Genomic DNA, 22,715 nt, shown 5'->3' with positions numbered 1-22,715 from the left:
CTGCAAGCCCAGCATGGCATGAATGTCCTTCAGAACTTGGCCAACTCAGTCAGCAGTGGTGCTACCAAGCTATTCTTGAGGATGGACATTGAAGGCATATTTAATAATGGCCTTTCGAACAAGGTAATGCATCTATTCAAAGAACAGATAAGTTAATGCTTCGGGTGCAGATCTTTTAACTAAACATGGAGGCAGGAACGACTGACCAATAAAGGTGGTGTTAACTGAGATGACAGTGAGAAGGGTGGCCTTGTTTGGCTGTTCTAGGACACGTTTCACGTAAAATGGCAATGTAGCATGGCAGTTGGCATAGAACATGAGAGCACAATCCTCGTCTTGAACATTTGCAGACCACCTCTAACAAATGTTGTCCGTTTATAACTCTGTCTGTAAATGCAGTTTGAGGGTACTTTCAGATGGAAATAGTCTGTCTCTGTCACTTGTCATGGGTTGATCTCCCTATGTTGCTCCTCCTTACACTTACTCCTGCAAAAAGCAGGAAATCCCTTGGGGGCATCCCCATGGCGGCAATATTGTAGATGTCCAAAGAACGGATGTGTTAAAACACTTGATATAAAACCTCTTCAGCAACCCAGTGATGAGCAGTAATTGAACAAAAAGACACCCAAAAGCCAGAAAACCAGGTTCACAAAGCAGCAATTAGGTCCCTTTAAACGTACTTCCACCTACAGTACATCCCAAATAAGCCAGGATGCTGATTTTATATGGACAAGGTTTGCAACACAGAGCTTTTCTCCTGAAATTGCATTAGTGGCTAAATCATGTCACTGGGGCCTCATTAAAATGATGGAACTAGGAAACTAGCAAGCTCTTCTAGTGTTCATGAAAAGATAGTTGGATAATTGGGTAGGGTGCAAAATAAGTGGACACGCAGGATGGGTCTTTGCGGCCCCGCTGTAGCAGGACCTGCAGCGGGAGATTCGGCAGGCCAGCCAAAAGTCTACTGACTTTCGATGGCATCGGACGATCCTAGCTGCGGATGGGGCTGGAAAATCCTGCCTATGGGATAATAAATCTCTTCCCATATTTCCAACCGGTTACCATTTATCAACCAGAATCAAAAATTCTCTTTTATTCTATTCTTCGTAACACGAATGTCATCAGCCAATGGACATGCAAGCCCATGACTAGATCGAACATTAGTTTCCACCATGCCATTAATATTAAAATAGTTGCTGTGTGCAAAGTTCACATAATCAGGCACCATCGGAGATGGACAACCAAATTTAAAACACTGAAGGCCAAGCTAACTACTGAGTGATCATGTGTAAATACCAAGATAATGGTAATCAATTGGAAATATGAGTGGAGCTTGGATACAACAGATCTCTGCCCACTTAGTGCTTCATCTAATTTCCTGGTGATAGTGTAAGTGGAAAATTTTGAGAGGAATTTGTTGAATATTAATGCTCACCATAAAATGAAGACTGGAGGCAGCACAAGTGAAGGCAACATGTAAAACATTTGCTGTGGTAATTTCAAAATGAAGTTTCAAAGTCAGCTGTCTGATAAACATACTCGCTTCCCTTATATTGATGCATTAACAAAGTGACACATTATTACACAAACTTAGTGCAACATTCCCATGCATCACAGAGCCCTTCAAGAACATCCTGATAATACTAGACCTAGCTGTAAACGAGTCACCGCCAAAGTTAGAAATTCATGAGTAAAAATGTATAAAACATAACAAATTTCCTTACTCTCTTTCCAACCTTAACCATCTCAGGGCTCATTTGTTTCTCTATTTCTTCTATTGTGAATGGGCTGGAGTTTCCTCTGCACCTGCAGTCACATTTTGGTGTATCTGGGAACACACCAATTACATGGGTTAAAATATCGTGGAACTTTGACTGCAAGTGAATTACATGCAGAACCACAATATATATGCCCAAGTCCCCTCAATCTTTTACATTTGTCCAGCAAGCCCCCTCAATACAGAAGTCGCCATCCACAGAACTTGCTGCACTCCTGAATGTCAAATGACAGTATCCTCCAATTCATAGAATCACAGTATCTTTACAGTGCATTAGTCTGCACTGACTCTCTGAAAGAGCAATGCATCTAGTCCCACGCCCCTGCCTCAACACTTAACTTGCACTTGTTCATGATCAAGTGGACAACAGGAGACGGGAGGGTGGGGGAGAGGGTTGAGGAAGGGGGTCTCAATATTTTTTCAAGCATGGCAGGCAGCTGTTATTCCTCAGGTCCTTTAATTGCAGTTTTTTAAGAGCTTTCTTAAAAAAATTTATCCTCACCAAGACCTAACATTCGTACTGCACCTCACCCTGAAACTTGGCACGTCTGCAAGCCTCACGTCCACATCTCTCAGCTTGCACAAACTGTCAACTATTCAATTCTGTCAGCCACAACAGCCAAACAGATGATTGCACAACACTCACTGACACACTTACTACTCTCTAACAGGACAAGGTGGTGCACAACTGAAGGCAGCAGGAACTAACCAGGGGACAGGCATGCCTGCGTGCCTTAGCCCTCAGGGAGGAGGGTGTGCTCATTAAATTGGAACGACACTGCTGAAGCCATGGTTAGCAACAAAGCTGAAACTACTGAAAATGACAATATTCGCATACCTAATCCTCCTCCTTAGAAACCACTGCCCCCTCATCCCACAATCCTGCAGGCTGTGTAAAATCATGCACCCTTACTTTCTCCCCTTCCCTCACCATAGTCTTACCTCTCTGCCCTTTATCTTTCTGATACTCGTGAACCATAAGCTGATCAGGCAATGAAGGTACAGCAAGATGGCAGTGATGAAAAAGACACAGCACTGTTACTTGATTTCATACTCGCAGCCAGCAGCTCAGCTGCTATCAGAGTCTGTAATTTAGAGGATAGTATGGAGGTGGAATCTGCAGGACATGATAGTAGCTGTGAACTGCCTAGAGGCAGCTCCTCTGTTCACTTATCTACATGTCGTGCTCTTGCACTTTCCTCTTCAGTTTCTCAAAGGAGCCTCCAATTTTCAATTTCAAGTTGCCTAGCATCATCATTCCCTTTCTCCCTCTTAGTCTACATTCCTCTCATCTTTCTTCAATGACCTCTTTCAGCATATAGCCAATCCAACCTTATGCCTTTTATTGATGACATTCACTAATGAGCGCTCCTCCTCCACCATCCTGAGAACCTCTTCATTTCTCCTGTGTTTTCTCTAACTGAACCACTCCACCCTTCTCCAGAGCCATATTTTACAACTTTCTAATCTCTGGACTTCCACTTTTCTCAAGGGCCACATTTCAGTCCTGTACAAGACGTTCCAAATCACAGTCTTGATAATTGTTTTCTTAAGATCTCTATGCATTCTTATGCTGAGCAATTATTTATGTATAGAGAATGCATTCTTTGCCATTGAAATTTTAGCTCAGATTTCTTTATGGTAGTGACCACCTTCGGGCAAGATGCTTCCCAGGTACTTAAATTGTGACACTTGTTCCAGCTGTTGACCATTTATTTTGACCTCTACTTTCCCACCATTATTTCCCCCAACCTTTATAACTTTCATCTTTTTTACATTAATTTTCATTCCATAAGCTTTTGCCACTTCATTCATTCTATCCATTATCTATAGGTCCTCTGTTGCGCTAGTCACTAGGGCCTGGTTGTCTGGAAATTTCACTGCCTTCAGAACTGACCTTCTACTGTGACACCTTTCTGCACTTCATCTAGTGCTTCCTTAACATGGCATCCACAAAGTAGACAGCCTTGTCTCACCCCATACCTGATTACACCAAGTTCTGTTTCATCAGATACTATCCTGACTGTAGCCGTCTGTCCCAGGTAACATCATTTTTTTTTAATCTCTCCAATCAACTCTGATCGTCCCTAGCACTTTCAACAGCTTTTGCCACTTCACCTGGTCAAAAGCTTTTTCACAATCCATAAAGCAGGTGTACAAGTGCATTACAGCTGGGACAGGGGCAAGGAAAGAGCAGGTGCCAGCTGACTGCACTCAGGTGAGGAATTTGCTGTGGCAGACTACAGAAAAACTCTGAGATAAAAACAAAAAAATAAAAACAAAAAAACTGCGGATGCTGGAAATCCAAAACAAAAACAGAATTACCTGGAAAAACTCAGCAGGTCTGGCAGCATCGGCGGAGAAGAAAAGAGTTGACGTTTCGAGTCCTCATGACCCTTCCTTGGAAGGGTCATGAGGACTCGAAACGTCAACTCTTTTCTTCTCCGCCGATGCTGCCAGACCTGCTGAGTTTTTCCAGGTAATTCTGTTTTTGTTACAGAAAAACTCTGCTGGGTATACACAGAAAATGCTTGGTGCATTGGCAAACCAGCCTGAAAACTTGGTTTCAATGTTAAAGGAACCTGGAAGAGTCCAGGCACCAAACTGGCACAGGGCTCAGGGCCAATTCTTTCCAACATGAAAGGGGTGGCTAACTCCCTGAGCACATTTGTGAACCCAACTATGATACATGGCTGGATTGTACCCTGAAGGTGAGCTCCCACACGACAGCATAAACGTCACAAGTGGGTCTGCCTGTGCTTGGCTAGCTCTCCCCATTTAACTTTTTGGGAGGCAGCGCTTCAAATTATTATGAGGTGGGACTTCCGTCCCATCTCCCAGAGGAAGTTCTACTACATAGCGCTGCCGGGGGGCGGGGGGGGTTGTTTGGACATGGGGGAGGGAAAACTGTGTGGCTGGGGTGGCCTATGATTAGCACAGGGGACCAGGAAGGAGGCAACTCCCCTCCACCTCCCTTTCACTGACCAGCAGCCTGCAGGGTTAAACCTGCCAGGCTACATGTTGGGCACAGGCCTCCACCTTCACCTGTAAAATCAGGGTGGTGAGGGGGTGGGTGAAGCGACTGTAGGCACGCCATTGATGGCATGGCGCCCTATTTCACAGGTCCACTTAACGGTTTTCCCACTGTAGGTGCTCTGTAAAATTCAGCCCAGAGTGTCTGATGGCTGATGTTTTAACTTCCATTGGCGAACAAGCAGCATCCATCCAATGTCAGAGTCCTGCAGAGGAAGCTCGCACTGCTCCCATCATGGCTCTGGATACCATTACAGAAAGGGCCTCCCAGTGTTACAGCAAACCTGCAGTTGATTTCCCAACTCATCCGCTCCCTATCCCTTTGGAGATATGGCCTCCTGTCGAGAGCCCTTCTCTTCCAGCAGCTTCTTCCACTGAATCTCCCAGACATGCTTAATGCCAAAAGGTAACCCTACAAAGCCACAATGGTGCAACCGGTTTGTGCAAAAGACTTGAAGTCGACAAAAAAAAACTTCAGTACCTGTCACACTACACTCTGTAGACTTTTACAAGTTGAAGCAACTGTGGAAAACATCAAACTCTTGTAGAATTGTACTAACAGTCAGAAAAAGATCAACCAGCAACCCGTAAGCAGTTGATGATCCCTTTCAATAGCCATGGTGAGGGGGTCCTTCATGTCGTTCAGTGTGTGCTCAGCTGTGTGAAGTTAAGAGGAAGGAGTAGACTAGAGCATGGAGCTCCAAAATGGCAATGCTAGCGTAAATTGAGCATTTCATATGGATTGATGTCATAAGCTGCCTTCTGTGTCCACATCCAGCTCACACCTTCACCAAATTGGTACCCAGTACATTTCTTCTGTGAATCGTGCCGAGTGCAGCAGATCTACTTTGGTCTCCAAACAAACTCTGTAGCACCCAAACAATGGGCACCACCAAGCTCAGATTTCCATGATGGCTAAATGAGCTGAAACTTAAACTTTAAGAAATATCCTGGTGAATTTACATTTGAGCTTTTTTTCTTGCTTTTTGATGAATAACTTGTTCCAAAAAAAGACATTTGTTTTGACTTAATACGTTGTTTTGCTCAGCTCTTAATATTTTTTGTATTTTTGCATTTTACTTGAACTATAAAATCTCTTGTTGCAATGAAAGTTGACTTTGAATAAATAAACATTTGATGATGATGACGGTGTCATGAAGCTGTTAACGTATATATTATTGGAAAATATTTTTCTTCTAAAATAGAGGTTTAGTCTGCGGGTGTGTTTTAATTGGATTAAAGCCAGCTGGTCTGGGTGTTTTGATGTGTACTAGCTTTGATATGTAAGAGAGATAGAGTTCATTTGCATTTTTTGAATAGAGCATTCAAGAAGTGGGGTGAAATCTGGCACCTAGCTAGCAGAGACCAAGCAATATGTTTATATTACTAATAAAATTGGTACTATGAAAGGGGTTTTATTGTTAGAAGAGGCTGGTGATACATTTACATTCAATGGACAGTGGTAGGTATAACTTTAACAGTTGTGTGTGTGCAGGGCTGAGGCAATGTGAGAGCAAAAGGCAGCTGTAAGCCTCCAACTGTCTCCACAGGAACCAAAGTGAAAAGAACCTCATTTTGAATTTGTAAGGTGGAAATGCTATGCCTGGTGTCTGGTTAAGTCGTGGGTTGCTGTTGCCTTAATGGAGATTAATTTGGGAATTTAAGAGTTATGATAGTAGTAATTTGAAGCCATGTGTATATATATTTTAACCTGTGTAAATTAATAAAATGTATAATTTAGTTTAATGTAAAACTTCGAGAACTGGTGGTCTGATTCCTGAATTTAGAGTCACATCTCAAACTAACACTTAAAATTATAGGTTATAACAGTTGTTTAAAGTTTCACTCTGCGATTTCTAAATAACTCAGCTTTCCCAACTGCACAGTCATAATAATGGTGTGGATCTGGCATTTCTTTGGGTCCCAAATGGTTGTGCCGATTCATGCCTGTTTATACCCATTTTAAATTTGATCATATTCTAATAAGATTAGGAGGATACTAACTGAACACTGACAAAAAGGGCACATAATGGATGCATTTTCAGGTTGAGCCTTCAGATTGTACCCACGGGGCAATCTCCGGATCTATTTTTAAAAAAATTCTTTCATGGGACGTGGGCATTGCAGCAAGGCCAACATATGTTACCAATCCCTAAATGCCTTTGAGAAGGTGTTTATGGGCCACCTTCTTGAGCCGCTGCAGTCCATCAGCTACACCCACAGTGCTCTTAAGGAGGGAGTTCCAGGATTTTAATTCAGTGATAGTGAAGGAATGGCAATGTAGTTCCAAGTCAGGATGGTGAGTGGCTTGGAGAGGACTTGCAGGTGGTGGTTTTCTCATGCATCTGCTGCCCTTGTTCTTCTAGATGGCAGGGGTTCTGGCTTTGGAAGGAGCTGTTCAAGGAGGCTTACTGAGCTGCTGCAGTGTATCTTGTAGATGGTACACACTGTTCCACCTGTGTCGATGGTGGAGAGTGTGAATGTTTAAGTTGGTAGATGGGGTGCTAAATAAGCAGGCTGCTTTGCCCTGAATGGTGTTGAGCTTCTTTAGTGTTGTTGGAACCGTATTCATCCAGGCAAGTGGCAAGTATTCCATCGTACTCCTGACTTGAGCCTTGCAGTTGGTGGGCAGGTTTTTGGGAGTCAGGAGATGATTTACTCGCCTCAGAATTCCCAGTCTCTAACCTGTACTTGTAGCCACTGTGTTTATATGGCTGGGCCAGTTCAGTTTCTGGTTAATGGTAGCCTCCAGGATGTTTGGTACCTCTTATGATGTTTGATCTCTTTTAGTTCTCTTGCTTCTTTCTGGCACAGCTCTTTTTCTGCTCTTCCCACAAACTCAAAGCTCATCACATCTACCACATCACAGAAAGTAAATTATTTGACTACAGAATAAGTGATACATTTCAAAAATAAACAAAGACAAACAAAAAGCTGAAACAAAAATTTAATAAGGTCTCGCTTTCAGTGCTTTAAGACATTTTCTCTTTCTTCTGTCCTCTTGCATCAATTGTCAATGCAGCCCTGAAAGCAGCCACTACAAGGTCATTTTTTTATTCATTCACCGGATGTGGGCCTTGCTGGCAGCACCAATATTTAATGCCCGACCCTAACTGCTGTTGAGAAAGTGGTGGTAATCCACCTTTGAGAGCTGCTGCAGGCCTTATGGTGAAGGTACTCCCACAGTGACCATTTCTGCGTCAGTTTGGTGAAATTAGCTAGGTCATTTCAGAGGGTCTGCCGTCATCGTGAAGACCACCTATTTCCACCTATGTAACATCGTCCGCCTTTGCTTCTGTCTTTGCTGAAATCTTCATTCATGCCTTCATCACCTCCATTCCTGACTATTCAAACACACTCCTGGCTAGTTACACACATCCTACCTTCTGTAAACTTAAGGTCATCCACAAACCTGCTGCCCGTGTCGTAAGTCACATCAAGTCCCATTCCCTTATTCCCCCTGTGTTCGCTGACCTACATTGGTTCTGGTCAAGCACCATCTTGATTTTAAAATTCACAACTTTGTTTTCAAATCCCTCGATGACCTCATCCTTCCCTATCTCTGTAATCTCCTCCAGCCCCAAAACCGTCAGAAATATCTGCTGAAATAAATTTGGCCTCTTGTGCACACACTATTTTTACTGCTTCACCATTGGTCGCCAAGTCTTGAATTGCCTAGGTAAGCTCTGGAATTCTCTCCCTACACCTCTCCGCCTCACTTTCTTCCTTTAAAGCACTTCTTAAAACCTACCTCTTTGACAAAGCTTTGGTCATCTGACCTAATATGGCTGACTTAACGTGGGTCAGTGTCATACTTGGTTTTATAACACTCATGTGAAGCCCCTTGGGACATCACATTATTTTAAAGATGCTAAGGTGTTGTGGTTGTTGTTGTTGAAATCACATTTGGCAGACCAGGTAAGGAAGATAGATTTCCTTCCCTAAAGCACTGTCAAGAACCAGATGGGTGTTTATGACAATCCAGTTGTTACATGGTCACCATGTACTAGCTTTTATTCCAAATGTACTTAATTAACGCAACAGCAGCCTGGCTTTACTTCCAGTTTTTATTCCTTCCTCACTGGGAAGCACCAGGACTTTGCTTAGTTGAAGGCTAATATTAAATTTAATGTCCTTGCTGCAAGAAAAGCCTTGTGATTCTCAGGAGCTGCAATCACCTGGTCCAGTGGATTCCCAAAGCAGTTCTGCAAACTAGCTTCCTGCTAGGAGGTGCTGCTCTGATCCCCAAGGCACCTGCTTCCTCTCTCCCACTATCACCATCCCTCTTCCCAAAGGCAGCTGTTGCTTCTCTTTATTGTTGATCATTGCTAAGGTGTGCCTCAACATCATGCTTCTACAGCACAGCTACCACAATTTATTTCTTAGCCAATGCTGTAGCTCAGCACTACATACACTCCATCCCCCACTGCCTCGACACACTCCCACCAAGCTGCCACCTTTTGCCAGAAAATGGCACAATACCTAAAACCCAACCTCCCTGCTGCTAATTCACATCACTACCTGCAAAAGTCAACGCAAAACTGATAGTGAACACAAATTTCAAGTTATAAAGTATTTTAAAACTGGTTATGCAAGCAGAAGATTGCACAACCAGCTGCTTCACATAATTCTGACTTCACTTACCAGCTTGACTCACATGTGGTCAGCTTTATTTGTGAACCAAAAACATTATCAGGCTGTCTGGTGTCCACTGCGTGCAGTTCAAAACGCTGATAAGGAAAACTTTAAAATAACAAACACCACATAGAACAAGATTAGATGTCTCCACGTCACTGTTTGCAATTAGCCTCAACCCTGTTGTAAGAAAATGTACAACTGGAATTGTACAGCAATCACAGGAAGTACCTGATGTCATCCAAAATTTTCTGGTACGTACACAACAACACAAAATTGGAGTTAACTCATTCAATGCTTTCAGCAGCATATGGTGAAACAGTACAGTTAAGCAGGAAGCCCATCTCACAAAACAGCAGGGACTTTTAATTTAGCTAGCTCTCCCCTGCACTTTACATACATAGTTTATACACATGATCACGGACATGTCAGTGCTCTGAGCAGAGGAAAAATCTCACCGTATAGTCCCTCACACATACACAAAGCAAAGTTAGGACAGTGGTTCACTGATGTCAACATCATGTCAGTGGTAGCACTCTGGTCTTGGAGTCAGGAAATTATGGGTTCAAGATCGATTCAATTAAGTGACTTAAGCACATAATTGAGGCTGTGTGCAGTGCAGTACTTCAGGACTGCTGCACTGCTGTCTTCTGAATGAGGTGTTAAGCTGAAGCCTTACCTGCCCTCTCATGTAAAGGATGCCACAGCACTTTTCACACAAGACACTCTGGGGGGAGGGTCCATTTACTGTTCCGGCCAATATTTATTCCTCATTCAACATCACTGCAACAAGTTATCTGGCCATTTACCTCATTGCTGCTTTTGGGATCTTTCTGAGCACTATTAGTCTACCACATTTTCCTACATTACAATAATTACTACGCTCCAAAAGGTGCTTTGGGATGTCTTGAAGTTGTAAAAGACTTAACATAAATGCAAGATATAAGTTGATTATTTTTCCCAGTGGAGTCATCTGCATCTTTAATAGCAGTTTTGGGCAATATGAGGATAAAACATCCGTTTGTTTTAATGTCATCCGCCAGCCAATAATCTCAGATAAAATAGGGTGTCCTGATAGGAATATGGTGCCTGAACATCACTGCAGCTTAGTCAGTGAATCTCTTCAATGATAAAAGCAAAAAACTGCGGATGCTGGAAATCCAAAACAAAAACAAAAATACCTGGAAAAACTCAGCAGGTCTGGCAGCTCTCTCTGGAGAGGAGCACAGTTATCGTTTTGAGTCCGCATGACTCTTCAACAGAACTAAGGAGAAATAGAAAAGGGGTGAAATAAAAGCTGGTTTAAGGTTGGGGCGGGCGGGAACAAGAAGAGCTGGATAGAGGGCCAGTGATAGGTGGAGATAACCAAAAGATGTCACAGACAAAAGGACAAAGAGGTGTTGAAGGTGATGATATTATCTAAAGGAATATGCTAATTAAGGTTAGAAAGCAGGACGAGCAAGATACAGATAGCCCTAGTGTGGGTGGGGTGGGGTGAAGGAATCAAAAAAGGCTAAAAGGTAGAGATAAAACAATGGATGGAAATACATTTAAATAGGTGGGAAAAGAAAAATGTGTATAAATTATTGGAAAAAACAAAAAGGAGGGGGAAAATCGGAAAGGGGGTGGGGATGGAGGAGAGAGTTCATCATCTAAAATTGTTGAACTCAATATTCAGTCCGGAAGGCTGTAAAGTGCCTAGTCGGAAGATGAGGCGCTGTTCCTCCAGTTTGCGTTGAGCTTCACTGGAACAATGCAGCAAGCCAAGGACAGACATGTGGGCAGGAGAGCAGTGTGGAGTGTTGAAATGGCAAGTGACAGGGAGGTCTGGGTAATGCTTGCGGACAGACCGAAGGTGTTCTGCAAAGCGGTCACCCAGTCTGCGTTTGGTCTCTCCAACGTAGAGGAACCCTTGAAGGTACCTCTACATTGGTTGAGAGGAACGTTTGAGACACCAAACGCAGATTGGGTGACTGCTTTGCAGAACACCTTCAGTCTGTCCGCAAGCATGACCCAGACCTCCCTGTCGCTTGCCATTTCAACACTCCACCATGCTCTCCTCCCCACATGTCTGTCCTTGGCTTGCTGCATTGTTCCACTGAAGCTCAACGCAAACTGGAGGAACAGCATCTCATCTTCCAACTAGGCACTTTACAGCCTTCCGGACTGAATATTGAGTTCAACAATTTTAGATGATGAACTCTCCTCCATCCCCACCCCTTTCCGATTTTCCCCCTCCTTTTTGTTTTTTCCAATAATTTATACATATTTTTCTTTTCCCACCTATTTCCGTTATTTTTAAATGTATTTCCATCCATTGTTTTATCTCTACCTTTTAGCCTTTTTCGATTCCTTCACCCCACCCCACCCACACTAGGGCTATCTGTATCTTGCTCGTCCTGCTTTCCACCCTTAATTAGCACATTCCTTTAGATAATATCACCACCTTCAACAACTCTTTGTCCTTTTGTCTGTGACGTCTTTTGGTTATCTCCACCTATCACTGGCCCTCTATCCAGCTCTTCTTGTCGCCCCCCCCCTTAAACCAGTTTATATTTCACCCCTTTACTATTTTTCCTTAGTTCTGTTGAAGAATCATGCAGACTCGAAATGTTAACTGTGCTCCTCTCCACACAATCTCATCAGTGATGTTTGAGCCTGTAAACAATGTTACTGGCAAAGTAGGTAATTGAAAAGCATCTTTAAAACTGCCTGGGGCACAGAATTGAGTTTCCTCAAAAAACTTGTTTTTTTCCCTCAAAAAACTGTCCTGTCAAAACAGAGAGTGTATTCCTCAACAGTGTCACTTCTTCAATTAGGATTGTCTGGTATCATGATGAGGCTAAGATCAGGTTTGGTTTTATTAATCTGTCTACAGTTGTCATTTCCAAATGTAATATGCATCAACTGTGGCATTACACAGTACCGTTTTTTTGATTACTCAACTGTATAATTACATAATCTTGCACCATTTGATCAGTTTCTGGTCCTTCAGTGAGGTGTCACCACTTGTCAACTGCATGGAGGGTCGCAGAGTTTGATGTTCACCATCACGCTTACTTTCAGCAATATATTTTCAGCAGTCTTTTAATACAAGGTACAGTGGTGTTAACAAAAGTGCTTTTGTTCTTGGCACTTTGTAGTTTGGATCAGCATGGAGTGAAGTCTGTGTGCTGTCTCCCTGTGTTTATATTATTAAAGCAACTATTGCCCTGATGGCAGCATCACAAGCCTTTGGAAATGTGGGCCAAACAACATGCAAATCAAATATGAAGGCATCTTCAAGAATTTCTTCTTTTACTCCTTGCTCCTTTAATTGAACTACCGATCAGGTTGAACTAGCTTGGGGATGGGGGCGGGGAAGAGAAGAAAAACTCTGGCCAATGAAAATGATTTGTAAATACTTCCGATTGGACAGTTCTCTTCCAACATCTCCACAGAGAAATTAGACTGAATAAAAGCACAGCAGCTACACAGAGAAAATCCTTCTACGAACACTGACAAATGACTGCAAAAGAACAAAGCTACTCAACCAAACCACAGCTGGCTTTAGAAGTGACAAAGCAACAGGTAAAACGTTGAGGTACGTTATAGCCATGTGCATCAGACAGCATTTTATGCCCAATGCCAATCTTGAAGTTGCTGTCCCTGCACTTGGCTTCTGCCTCAACCCTTCCCCACTCAAGTTCTACTGCATTCTTCTAAATGACTGGTGTCGCAAGGAAGTGCAACTTGTGGTTATAGTCGGGGGCACCCCTTCGTTTATCAATCTGAGTAATGTTCTGCAGTTACTGAGGCTGTCTATGCTGTTGGTAAATTGTTGAGCACTTCACTTAATTGTTTCTCTGTCAGCAGTAGCTCCATTGTTAGTATTCTTCCCTCGGAGTCACAAGAGTCCTGGTACAAGTCTCACTCCAAGACTTGAGCTCAAAAGAAAATCAAGTTTGACACTCCAGTGTAGTGCTGAGGGATTGCTGTACTGTCGAAAGTGCCATTTATCATATGAGGCTTTAAACTGACCTGCCTGCCCTTTTAGTTGGATTTAAAAGATCCCACAGCACAATTTTGAAGAAGAGTTGGGGAGTTATCCCCAGTGCCCTGTCCAATATTTACCCCTAAATCAAAAAGTCACAAAAACAGATTAGCTGGTCATTATCTCATTGGACTGTGTTGGAGTTTGCTGTGTAGAAATTGGCTATCGCATTTCCTGCATTACAATGGTAACTATACTTCAGAAGCACTTCACTGGCCGTAAAACACTTTGATACATCTGGTGGTAGTGAAAAGTGCTAAAGAAATGTAAGTTTTTCCATTCTATCTTTTTCTTTTATTTGGTAGCGTCAAGCAGCTAGCAATTTTTACTAGATGAATCTGATTCTTCTTTAACAGCTGACTGGAGGGCACCTGCAAGTTGGGCATATGTCCAATTGACTTCTGTATGCAGGACGTTTTAACTAATGCTACAGGAAGACCTGAACCATTCAGACAGTCCAGCAAGTAATTAAAAAGGTCAGTGCAGAACTGATGTTGTCGCCTGCTGTTCCAGGAAGGACTCAAATTGTTATGAGAACTTAAGAAAAAAATCCCCTGGTGCAGAAACTTAGCTTAAAACAAATATAGGGGAAATTCCCTGAATAAAGTTTGAGTGTGCCACAGTAATGAGAGTAAGGATGGTTATGTGTAGTTTTGAGGCCCAGGATTTTACCACTGACCGATCTGAACTGTAGCATTTCACCTTTTCTATCCCTGAGCTAATACATGTCCTGTGAAATCCTGAAATGTATCTTAAAACCTAAATAACAGTAAATGTGATGACTGATGTTCCAAACCAAATAGGCCAATTAGGTCCCAGATTCTATCCTCAGTTTGTGCCGAGTTAGCGGATAGGCCCTCACCTCTGGAATTCTCTCCCTCAGCCTCTGTAGCCCTTTCTCCTCTAAGATGCTCCTTGAAACATACCTCTTTGTCCAAGCTTTTGACGGCTGTCTTAATATCTGATGTGGCTTGGTGTCAAATTTGCCCTTTCTTGGGACGTTTCACAAAGCTAAAAGGTGCTATATAAATGCAAGTTGTCGCTGTTGTATGAAAAATAGGGGGACGAGGGTGGGGTGTTGGCTGTGGTGCACACATTCATTACGTGAGCCAGAATTTGTTGTCCAGGTTCACACGAAGAGTGGTGTCCGGGTGCAGGGGGGGGGAAAAGAGGAGGAGGAGTAGGGATTAGCGATGGGCAACAAATTCTGACCTTGCAGCAATGCTCATGTCCAACAAATAAAAAGTAGCGAACAATGATCCAGCTGACAAAACACTTCAAACGACAGACACAGGGCAGTACTTATTACTGAGATATTAGCAGAGAAGTAAAGACTTCACAGAAAGAAACAACTCGCTATCTCTCAGACACGGTTAAAATGAGCTCCTGTGTGATAAAGAATATCTTAACAAATCAATCTGGCTTGGTCCTCTTTACAACTAAAGGGATCACTACATTTAAACCGCCAGCTTTTTGTTCTATTTTGGCATCTTGAAAATCATAATTCTTTCATTGATATAACATTGCATCACATTGACATGGCTCAAAATGCTGCACACTTTTGACTTTGTGTGGACTGGTACTATTTTGTAACAATTTTCCAATAATATCCCAAATATAACAATGAAATGAACCACCAGTTAATTTGTTTCTTCTTGTTTTAACATAGCTTGACTAATCAGAAGATTGTGGAATCAGGTTGCGAGTTCATAACCTAGGCTGACAGAAATGCAATACTGTGGAACAAACTCATAGGATTGCCAGAGATGTTGTGCTTCTGATGAGACATAAACCAAGATTCCACTGGTCAGTTCTGGTGGCTGCTAATGATCCATATGAACAGAAGTAGGCCATTCAGCTCCTCATGCCTGCCTACTACAGTATTCAACTAGTCATGGCTGATCTGTATCTTAACCCCAGCTACCTACCTTATTTCTGTAACTCTCAATATCCTAACTATCGATCTCAGTTTCAAAATTTTCAATGGATTTAGACACAGCAGCATTTTACCCCCCAGGAGGGGGGCATGGATATCAGAGATGGGGGGGCGGGGGGAGGAGGAGGAGGAGAGAGAGATAATTCCAGATTTCCACTAGCCTTTTTTTCTGGCAAGAAGTGCTTCATCGCTCCTTAAGGGCCTAGTTCAATTTTTTTCAGATAATGAACCATTGTTCTAGACTTTTCCACCAGAGGAAATAATTTCTCTCTATTTGCCCTATCAAATGCTTTAATCATCTTAAACACCTCAATTAGATCACCCTTTAATCTTCTATATCTGAGGGAATATGCAACTTGTCCAAATAATTTAACCCTTTTAGCCACAATATGATTCTGGTGAATCTGGATCGCACCCACTGCCAGGTCAATTTATCTTTCCTCAGGGAGGATGCTCAGAACTGAATGCAATACTCCAGGTGGGGGCCTCAATGCAGGTCTGTACTGCTGTACCCTAACTTCCACCTTTTTGTACTCCAGCCTCCTGAGATAAAGGCCAAGATACCTTTAGCTTTTTAATTTTTTAATCTGGCCACTAGTTTTCAGTGATTACTGTACTTGGACCCCTAAATCTCTCTGCTCACCCACATCCAAGGACACCCTTTTGAAGAGAAGCAGGAATTCTCAGGGTCGAATGTTGGCCATGACACCCAAAGTCAATACCATGAAAACAAACCAATTGACCGGCCTCATGCTGCTTATGGGACATAGATGCATTGAAATAGTTGCAGCGCTGACCTGTATTGCACTTCAAAAATAATTCATCATGTGAATGTGAGATCAATCCTTATGGCACTGCAGTCCCTGAAGTGGATAAATCTGAGGATGACCGATTAGTCTACTGGGAGGAACATCTCATTTCAAAATAAAAAATGACACAGAAATTCAACCTACAACTCTGTCCAGTTGTATACAGTTACTGACATCCCACATTCAGCAGCACGTCTCATTTGAACTTATATCCTTGAGTTCACTCACATTGTGAGTGTTCATTAAAAGGCATGAATTCAAATTCAGTCCTTCATTGCCACAGGCTGATGACATATAAAGTTCATTAGTTTGCAATATTCATCCCATCACATTGACATTCCATTAAGACACTATTTCATTAGTACGACGCTCCCATTTGGATTTCAATGCTTTCACCTCAGTTTTAAGCAGAATTGTAACAAGTCAGAGTTACAATGCACAACTGAAGTTCTTTTATTCACAGCTTTAATTGTTCCCCCACAATGTAAAGAAGCAATGTGATGGGCATCACAGTGCCACTTCATGTTACATGTTCCCTGAGACTTGGAAGAAGAGTTACAGAGCAACAACATATATTTAACAGGACAAAAAAAAAAAGGTACAAGCATACTCATATGTCAGCCACGAGCCAATGGTAGCACTTTCAAATCTATGTCAGTGAGTGGTTTCAAGCTAATAGATCCCATGGCAATACTCAAAGGGGAACAGTGGTTCTTCTGATGTCCTGGCCAATATCTATCCCTCAATTAACAGCACCAAAAACAAATTTCTGGTAATCTTATTGCTGTTTGTGAGACCTTGCTGTGTGCAAATTAACTGCTGTGTTTGCCTACATAATGACAATGACTACATTTCAAAAGTATTTAATTGGAGTCAATGGGAAAAAGCATTGTACAACAAGCAACATTTTTCCTTTTTCATACCTTATCCAAAAATTTGCAGCCTAGAAAAGTGGATTAATATAGAGTAAAACTACTTAGATTGAGCAGAGCCCTACCTCGATGCAGATTCTCTTCTATCAATTTGGTTTGATGGTGGAATATTTGCTCTTGGAGCCTACAGACTGATTGTTTCATTTTCTCTCTCCGTGTCACCATGTAGCAGAGATTTCTAACCTGTTAAAACAAGCACATTATTGCCCTATTGAACACTTCACACTGGAGTACATCAAAACACCATCAACTCACATTGTAACATAGAATGCAGATTACTGCACAGTCAACTTGATCCCACATCAGTAAACACTGAACAGAACCCCACGTCACCACCCCCAACAAATCAGCAGAAATGGTCTCAGAGGACCACTGATAGAATTTCTGAAATGGTTCAGACAGTTTCATCACATGAAAATCCCCAACTGACCTACCATCTGACTTCATTTCTTAAGTAAACACATGATACTGATGTGAGAGACTTGTGTCAGCTGCTGAAACTACTCTGGAGCGTGCACGTAGGGAGCGATAGGAATGCACTGACATAATCAATGTTAAATGGATAGAAAAACAAAATCTTCTAAAATGACCATTACAGTCCCCAAGCAGAGCTTCTTCTTGTTTTACAGGATTTTTGGGTAATTTGAGGGGAGTTTCTTTCTTGTTTTACATTTGCTGGTGAATGTTGTGTTCATTCAGTGGAAGAATGACACTTCACCATTTCGCACAAGTAGCGTCAACAACAGGCATTCGCTGGTCAGACATAAAAAAAAATGAACAGTAAAGCTCTCGCACACATTGTCCAGTCAAGTTCTCAAAAAGGGCTGGCGTGGTAGAAGCTTCATACCACCTGTCCCATAGACAACAGAATTACCAGTCAGACAAATCATAGGTACTTGAAAGTTTTCTTTATTCGTTCATGGGATGTGAATGTCACTGGCAAGGCCAGTATTCACTGCCCATCCCTACTGCCCTTGAGAAGGGAGTGGTGAGACTCCTTTCTGAACCACTGCAGTACACGTGGTGTAGGGTATACCCAGTGCTACTGGGAAGGGTTTTGACCCAATGACAATGAAGGAACGACAATATATTTCCAAGTAAGGTGTGACTTGGATGGGATCTTTCAGGTGGCGTGTTCCCATGCACGATTTCTCGTCACCATTGGCCAGGCATCAACTGCAGTCAAGCTGGTCAGTAGCTTACCGGTTTCCTAGCATTCTTCAGGCGGCATAACACAGAAGTAGATTCAATTCAATTTTTCCTCTTTCCCCTCCACCCCACCGACGAGCACCTGGCCTTTACTTGAGTTTCCCTCACAGTTTCACAGGCAAAGGTCAGCAACTCTCAGGAATAGTTCATGTGCCAGGACACATCCCCCTGCTTCTTGGCTCCTGATATTGCACTGGTACAACTAGAAGCAGAACCCCATGCCTGCCCCTTGACTGGTAAAGTTGTGTGACAGCAAAATGAAGACTTGGATGAGGGAGAAGAAGAAAAGGAAACTCATAGACAAAGTACTATAATAGCCATGCGCAGTCTCAATTTGGCACCTACTATAAAGCAGTACTCAATGTTTAACAAAGATTTGACTCTAGCTCTGAGATCATACAGCTGTTTAACAACAATTGGAACAACACTGCTATAAATAAGCACTGTGCAATGAAAATAAAACCTGTTTTGCCATCATAATTAATTAACAGTAATTCAGTAACACAGTAATTTCAGAACTGCACGATTTATAAATGTCTGACACTATTGTGAAATTGCAAACTCTTATCAACAGTACCAATCTGTAAAGGAAAATGTAATTTGCTTGGTCAATGGTGCGAATGCTAAACAGGATGGCAAATCTGGTGAACAGTACGGTGAATGTTAAAGAAGATAGTAACTGCTAGTCCGTGGCATGAGTATTAATTCTGATGGTCAGTGTTGTGAGTGTCAAAGAGGATGGTAACTCTGGTGGTTGGTAATGAGAATATTAAAGACTAACTGTGGTGGTTAGCACTGTGAACATTACTGTGCTTTTACTCAAATATTCCTGTCATTGTGATCTCCACAGAGGCCACCAGCTTTTTAAAAAGAAATTCAAACTTCCAGTTAATAGCTGAAAGATTGACGTTTTAAAACTTTTACTATAACAAATGACCAAAAACACTATTGACTAAACACCATTTTCTTTTGTAAACAATTTATACTTTAAACCACAGAAATGTGCTTTCCCTTTTTATGCTCATCACCCATTGCACTCTCCACAGAATTACATTTCGTATAGCAAACAGTCCACAGTTACTCCTTCCAACGGGCTCCCATATCCCAGTTTTGCTGAGTATTACCTTTGAGTGACTGCCTGAGTGCTGTCCTCAGTTTTCAGAGAAAATCCACCACCAGCTGTAGAGCCTTTTCTAATGAATCTTCTTCCCCCCGGCCATTGCAGAACAAATCTCCTGGAATCCTTAGAAGGCTGCAGGCTGCATCTCACTCTCACATCCAACTATGGTAGCTCGCAAAGTCAAGCAGCCTTTTCTCTTTGCTGACTACATAGGGTGTCTGCTGTCTGTCTGTGGTTTTCAGTGATCTGTAGCGCAGCCTGTACCCTGATCCCAACAATGGCTTCCTCTGCCCTCTTCCCCAAGGCATTATGAAACATATTAGCCTGTATCAATGTAGGAATGCTGCTTAGCTATCTTTAGCCTCAACTCCCATTCATCTTAGAAGTAAATAGAGAGTTTAGAGCACAACTATTTACAACCTGATAACTACACCTTTGAGAAGTTGGGAGACACAGAGTCTACTCATGGTAAACTGTGTTTGGAATTTAATCTATAATTTTAATTTACTATTAATTTTATTCTGCAATTTCAGAGCCTGCTAGCCATCAAGCGTAAAGGAGCCCTCAAACTTTGACTGAGCGGTGAGGCCTCAGTGCCTGGTTTAATTTGTTACTTGGGGTCACATGCAAGGCATACCAGTTAAGGACAGCAGATATCCTTCCCGAAAGGATGTTAGTGAACCAGATAGGTTTTTACAACAATTGATGATAGTTTTCAATGACTAGCTTTCAATTCTTGATTTTAAAAAAAATTAATCAATTGAATTAGAAACATAGAAAATCCAAGCAGGAGTAGGTCATTTGGCCCTTAGAGCCTGCTCCGCCAGTCAATATGAGCATGGATGATCTTCTACCTCAACGCCATACTCCCACTCTCTCCCCTTGATGTCTTTAGAGTCTAGAAATCTATTTCCTTCTTAAATATATTCCGTGACTTGGCCTCCACAGTCTTCTGTGGTAGAGAATTCCACAGGTTCACCACCCTCTGAGCGAAGAAGTTTCTCTTCATCTCAGTCCTAAATGGCCTACCCAGTATCCTGAGACTGTGACCACTTGTTCTAGACCCCCAGACAGAGGAAACATTATCCCTGCATCCAGTCTGTCCAGCCCTGTCAGGATTTTATACATTTCAATAAGATCCCCTCTCATTCTTCTAAACTCCAGTGAATAAAAACTTAGTTGGCCCAATCTCTCCTCATATGACAAACTTGCCATCCTAGGAATCAGTCTGGTGAACCTCTGTTGCACGCCCTCTCTGGGAAGTATATCCTTCCTTAGGTAAGGAAACTAAAACTGCACAGAATGCTCCAGGTGTGGTCTCACCAAGGCCCTGTACAGCTGCAGTAAGACAAACTTGCTCCTGTACTCAAGTCCTCTCTCAATGAAGGCCACTATATATTTGCCTCCTTAATTGCTTGCTGCACCTGCATGCTTGCTTTCAGTGATTGGTGTATTAATTAACTAATTGAATTTAAATTCCATCAGCTGCCCTGGTGAGATTTGAACCCATGCCGTCATAGCATTATCCTGGCCTCTGGGATGCTAGTCCAGTGACACTACCACTAAACCACCATCTCTCCTGTATTATTTTTATGATTTTATGTTATGTTCTCTTAGAAAATTATTTCTGCAGTGGGCAATGAGGTGGTTCATATGTTCATACCGATTTCCCACAGTGTGAACCTTCAATTTGGAATGTTGGAAGAACACATCCTCAGGGTTACCATTGACCAGAAACTGAACTGGACTAGCCATATAAATACTGTGGCTACAAGAGCAGGTCCGAGGCTAGGAATCCTGTGATGAGTAACTCACCTCCTAACTTCCCAAAGCCTGTCCACCATATACAAAGCACAAGTCAGGAGTGTGATAGAATACTCCCCACTTGTCTGGATGAGTGCAGCTCCAACAACACTCAAGAAGCTTGACGCCATCAAGGACAAAGCAGCCCACTTGATTGGCACCACATCCACAAATATTCACTCCCTCCACCACCGAAGCACAGTAGCAGCAGTGTGTACCATTTACAAGATCCACTGCAAGAAGGCTCCTTCAGCAGCACCTTTCAAACCCAAGACCACTACCATCTAGAAGGACAAGGGTAGCAGACAGATAGGAATACCGGCACCTGGAAGGTCCCCTCCAAGTCACTCACCATCCTGACTTGGAAATATATCGCCGTTCCTTCACTGTCGCTGGGTCAATGTGCTGGAACTCCCTTCTTAACAGCACTGTGGGTGGACCTACACCACATGAACTGCAGCGGTTTAAGAAGGCAGCTCTCCACCACCACCGTTTCAAGGGCAACGAGGGATGGGCCATAAATGCTGGCCCAGCCAGCAAAGCCAACATCCCGAGAATGAATTTTAAAATATGATGCCAAGTATGCACCCTCTCATTTTAATCCCAAAAACCTGGGGGGGGGGGGGGGGAATAAAAAAATCAAGAGATGAGCTAGGGGCAAGTCACTCCCAGTTGTAGTCTAAGGCAACAATCTAATGGCTGGGTGGGGAGACCAGTCGTAGGCTGTCCCTTGATTCGAGGATGACTTCGACTCAAGGTTCTGAGTTTAAGTCATGGGTATTCAGATTACTGAACAGGCTAATTTTCAACCCCCAGATCTCTGGGTACATGGGACAGGATGTCTCATGAGGTAGGGGGATCTAGAGTGCAGGGTTTGCTTCCTTTACTTTCATTGCTTTGCCTTATTAAGGCATGAACTCGAACCGTGATGCAGCTTAATGAACAAGCTGCCGCCATTCTGAACGCTTGGTAGCAAGCTCCATCCAGTTATTATGGTCAGTGTTGCTGCCCTTCAGAGTGTCTTTGAAGTATTTTCTTTGACCTCCCCTGGAATATTGGCCACTTGAGAGTTCAGAGGACAGGATCTGGTGAAGAGCTGATTTTCAGCCATGTGGAGACAGCGTCCAGTCCATCGAAGATGATTTTGCAGGAGTTTTGCCTGAATGTTTGTGGACCTGGTTTCAAGAAGCACACTAGCATTTGTCAGTCTGCCCATTCAACCTGGCAGAGGCATTGTTAATGGAATTTCTCTAGGGCTCTTATGTTCGCTGACACATGATAAGCAGGATGAGACTACATGGTACTTTGTGCCTTCAAAGAATGGATAAAAATAAAAACAATTTGATGATCATATGATTTTTTTGTTAATTGAGAAACAAAATCCATAGTTCAAGGCATCAGGGAAGATAAATCAGGAAGCAAAAAAGT

The 22,715-nt window shown here is 42.6% G+C and overlaps 1 protein-coding gene across 6 annotated transcripts in view; it reads right to left on the bottom strand.

Annotated features, from left to right (window-relative positions):
• The window catches only part of jade2 (jade family PHD finger 2), a 156,277-nt gene that overhangs the window by 18,011 nt on the left and 115,551 nt on the right, over positions 1-22,715 (bottom strand). For all 6 annotated transcript variants that reach the window (XM_041193367.1, XM_041193371.1, XM_041193373.1 and 3 more), the window contains one exon: positions 17,221-17,338. In XM_041193367.1, coding sequence (XP_041049301.1) covers positions 17,221-17,338 — 118 coding nt within the window. The remainder of the gene's footprint in view (positions 1-17,220; positions 17,339-22,715) is intronic.

Source organism: Carcharodon carcharias, chromosome 8 (assembly GCF_017639515.1).
Source record: "Carcharodon carcharias isolate sCarCar2 chromosome 8, sCarCar2.pri, whole genome shotgun sequence".
NCBI lineage: Eukaryota > Metazoa > Chordata > Chondrichthyes > Lamniformes > Lamnidae > Carcharodon > Carcharodon carcharias.
Note: the sequence above shows the minus strand (reverse complement) of the source record. Positions and strands in the feature narration are given on the sequence as shown.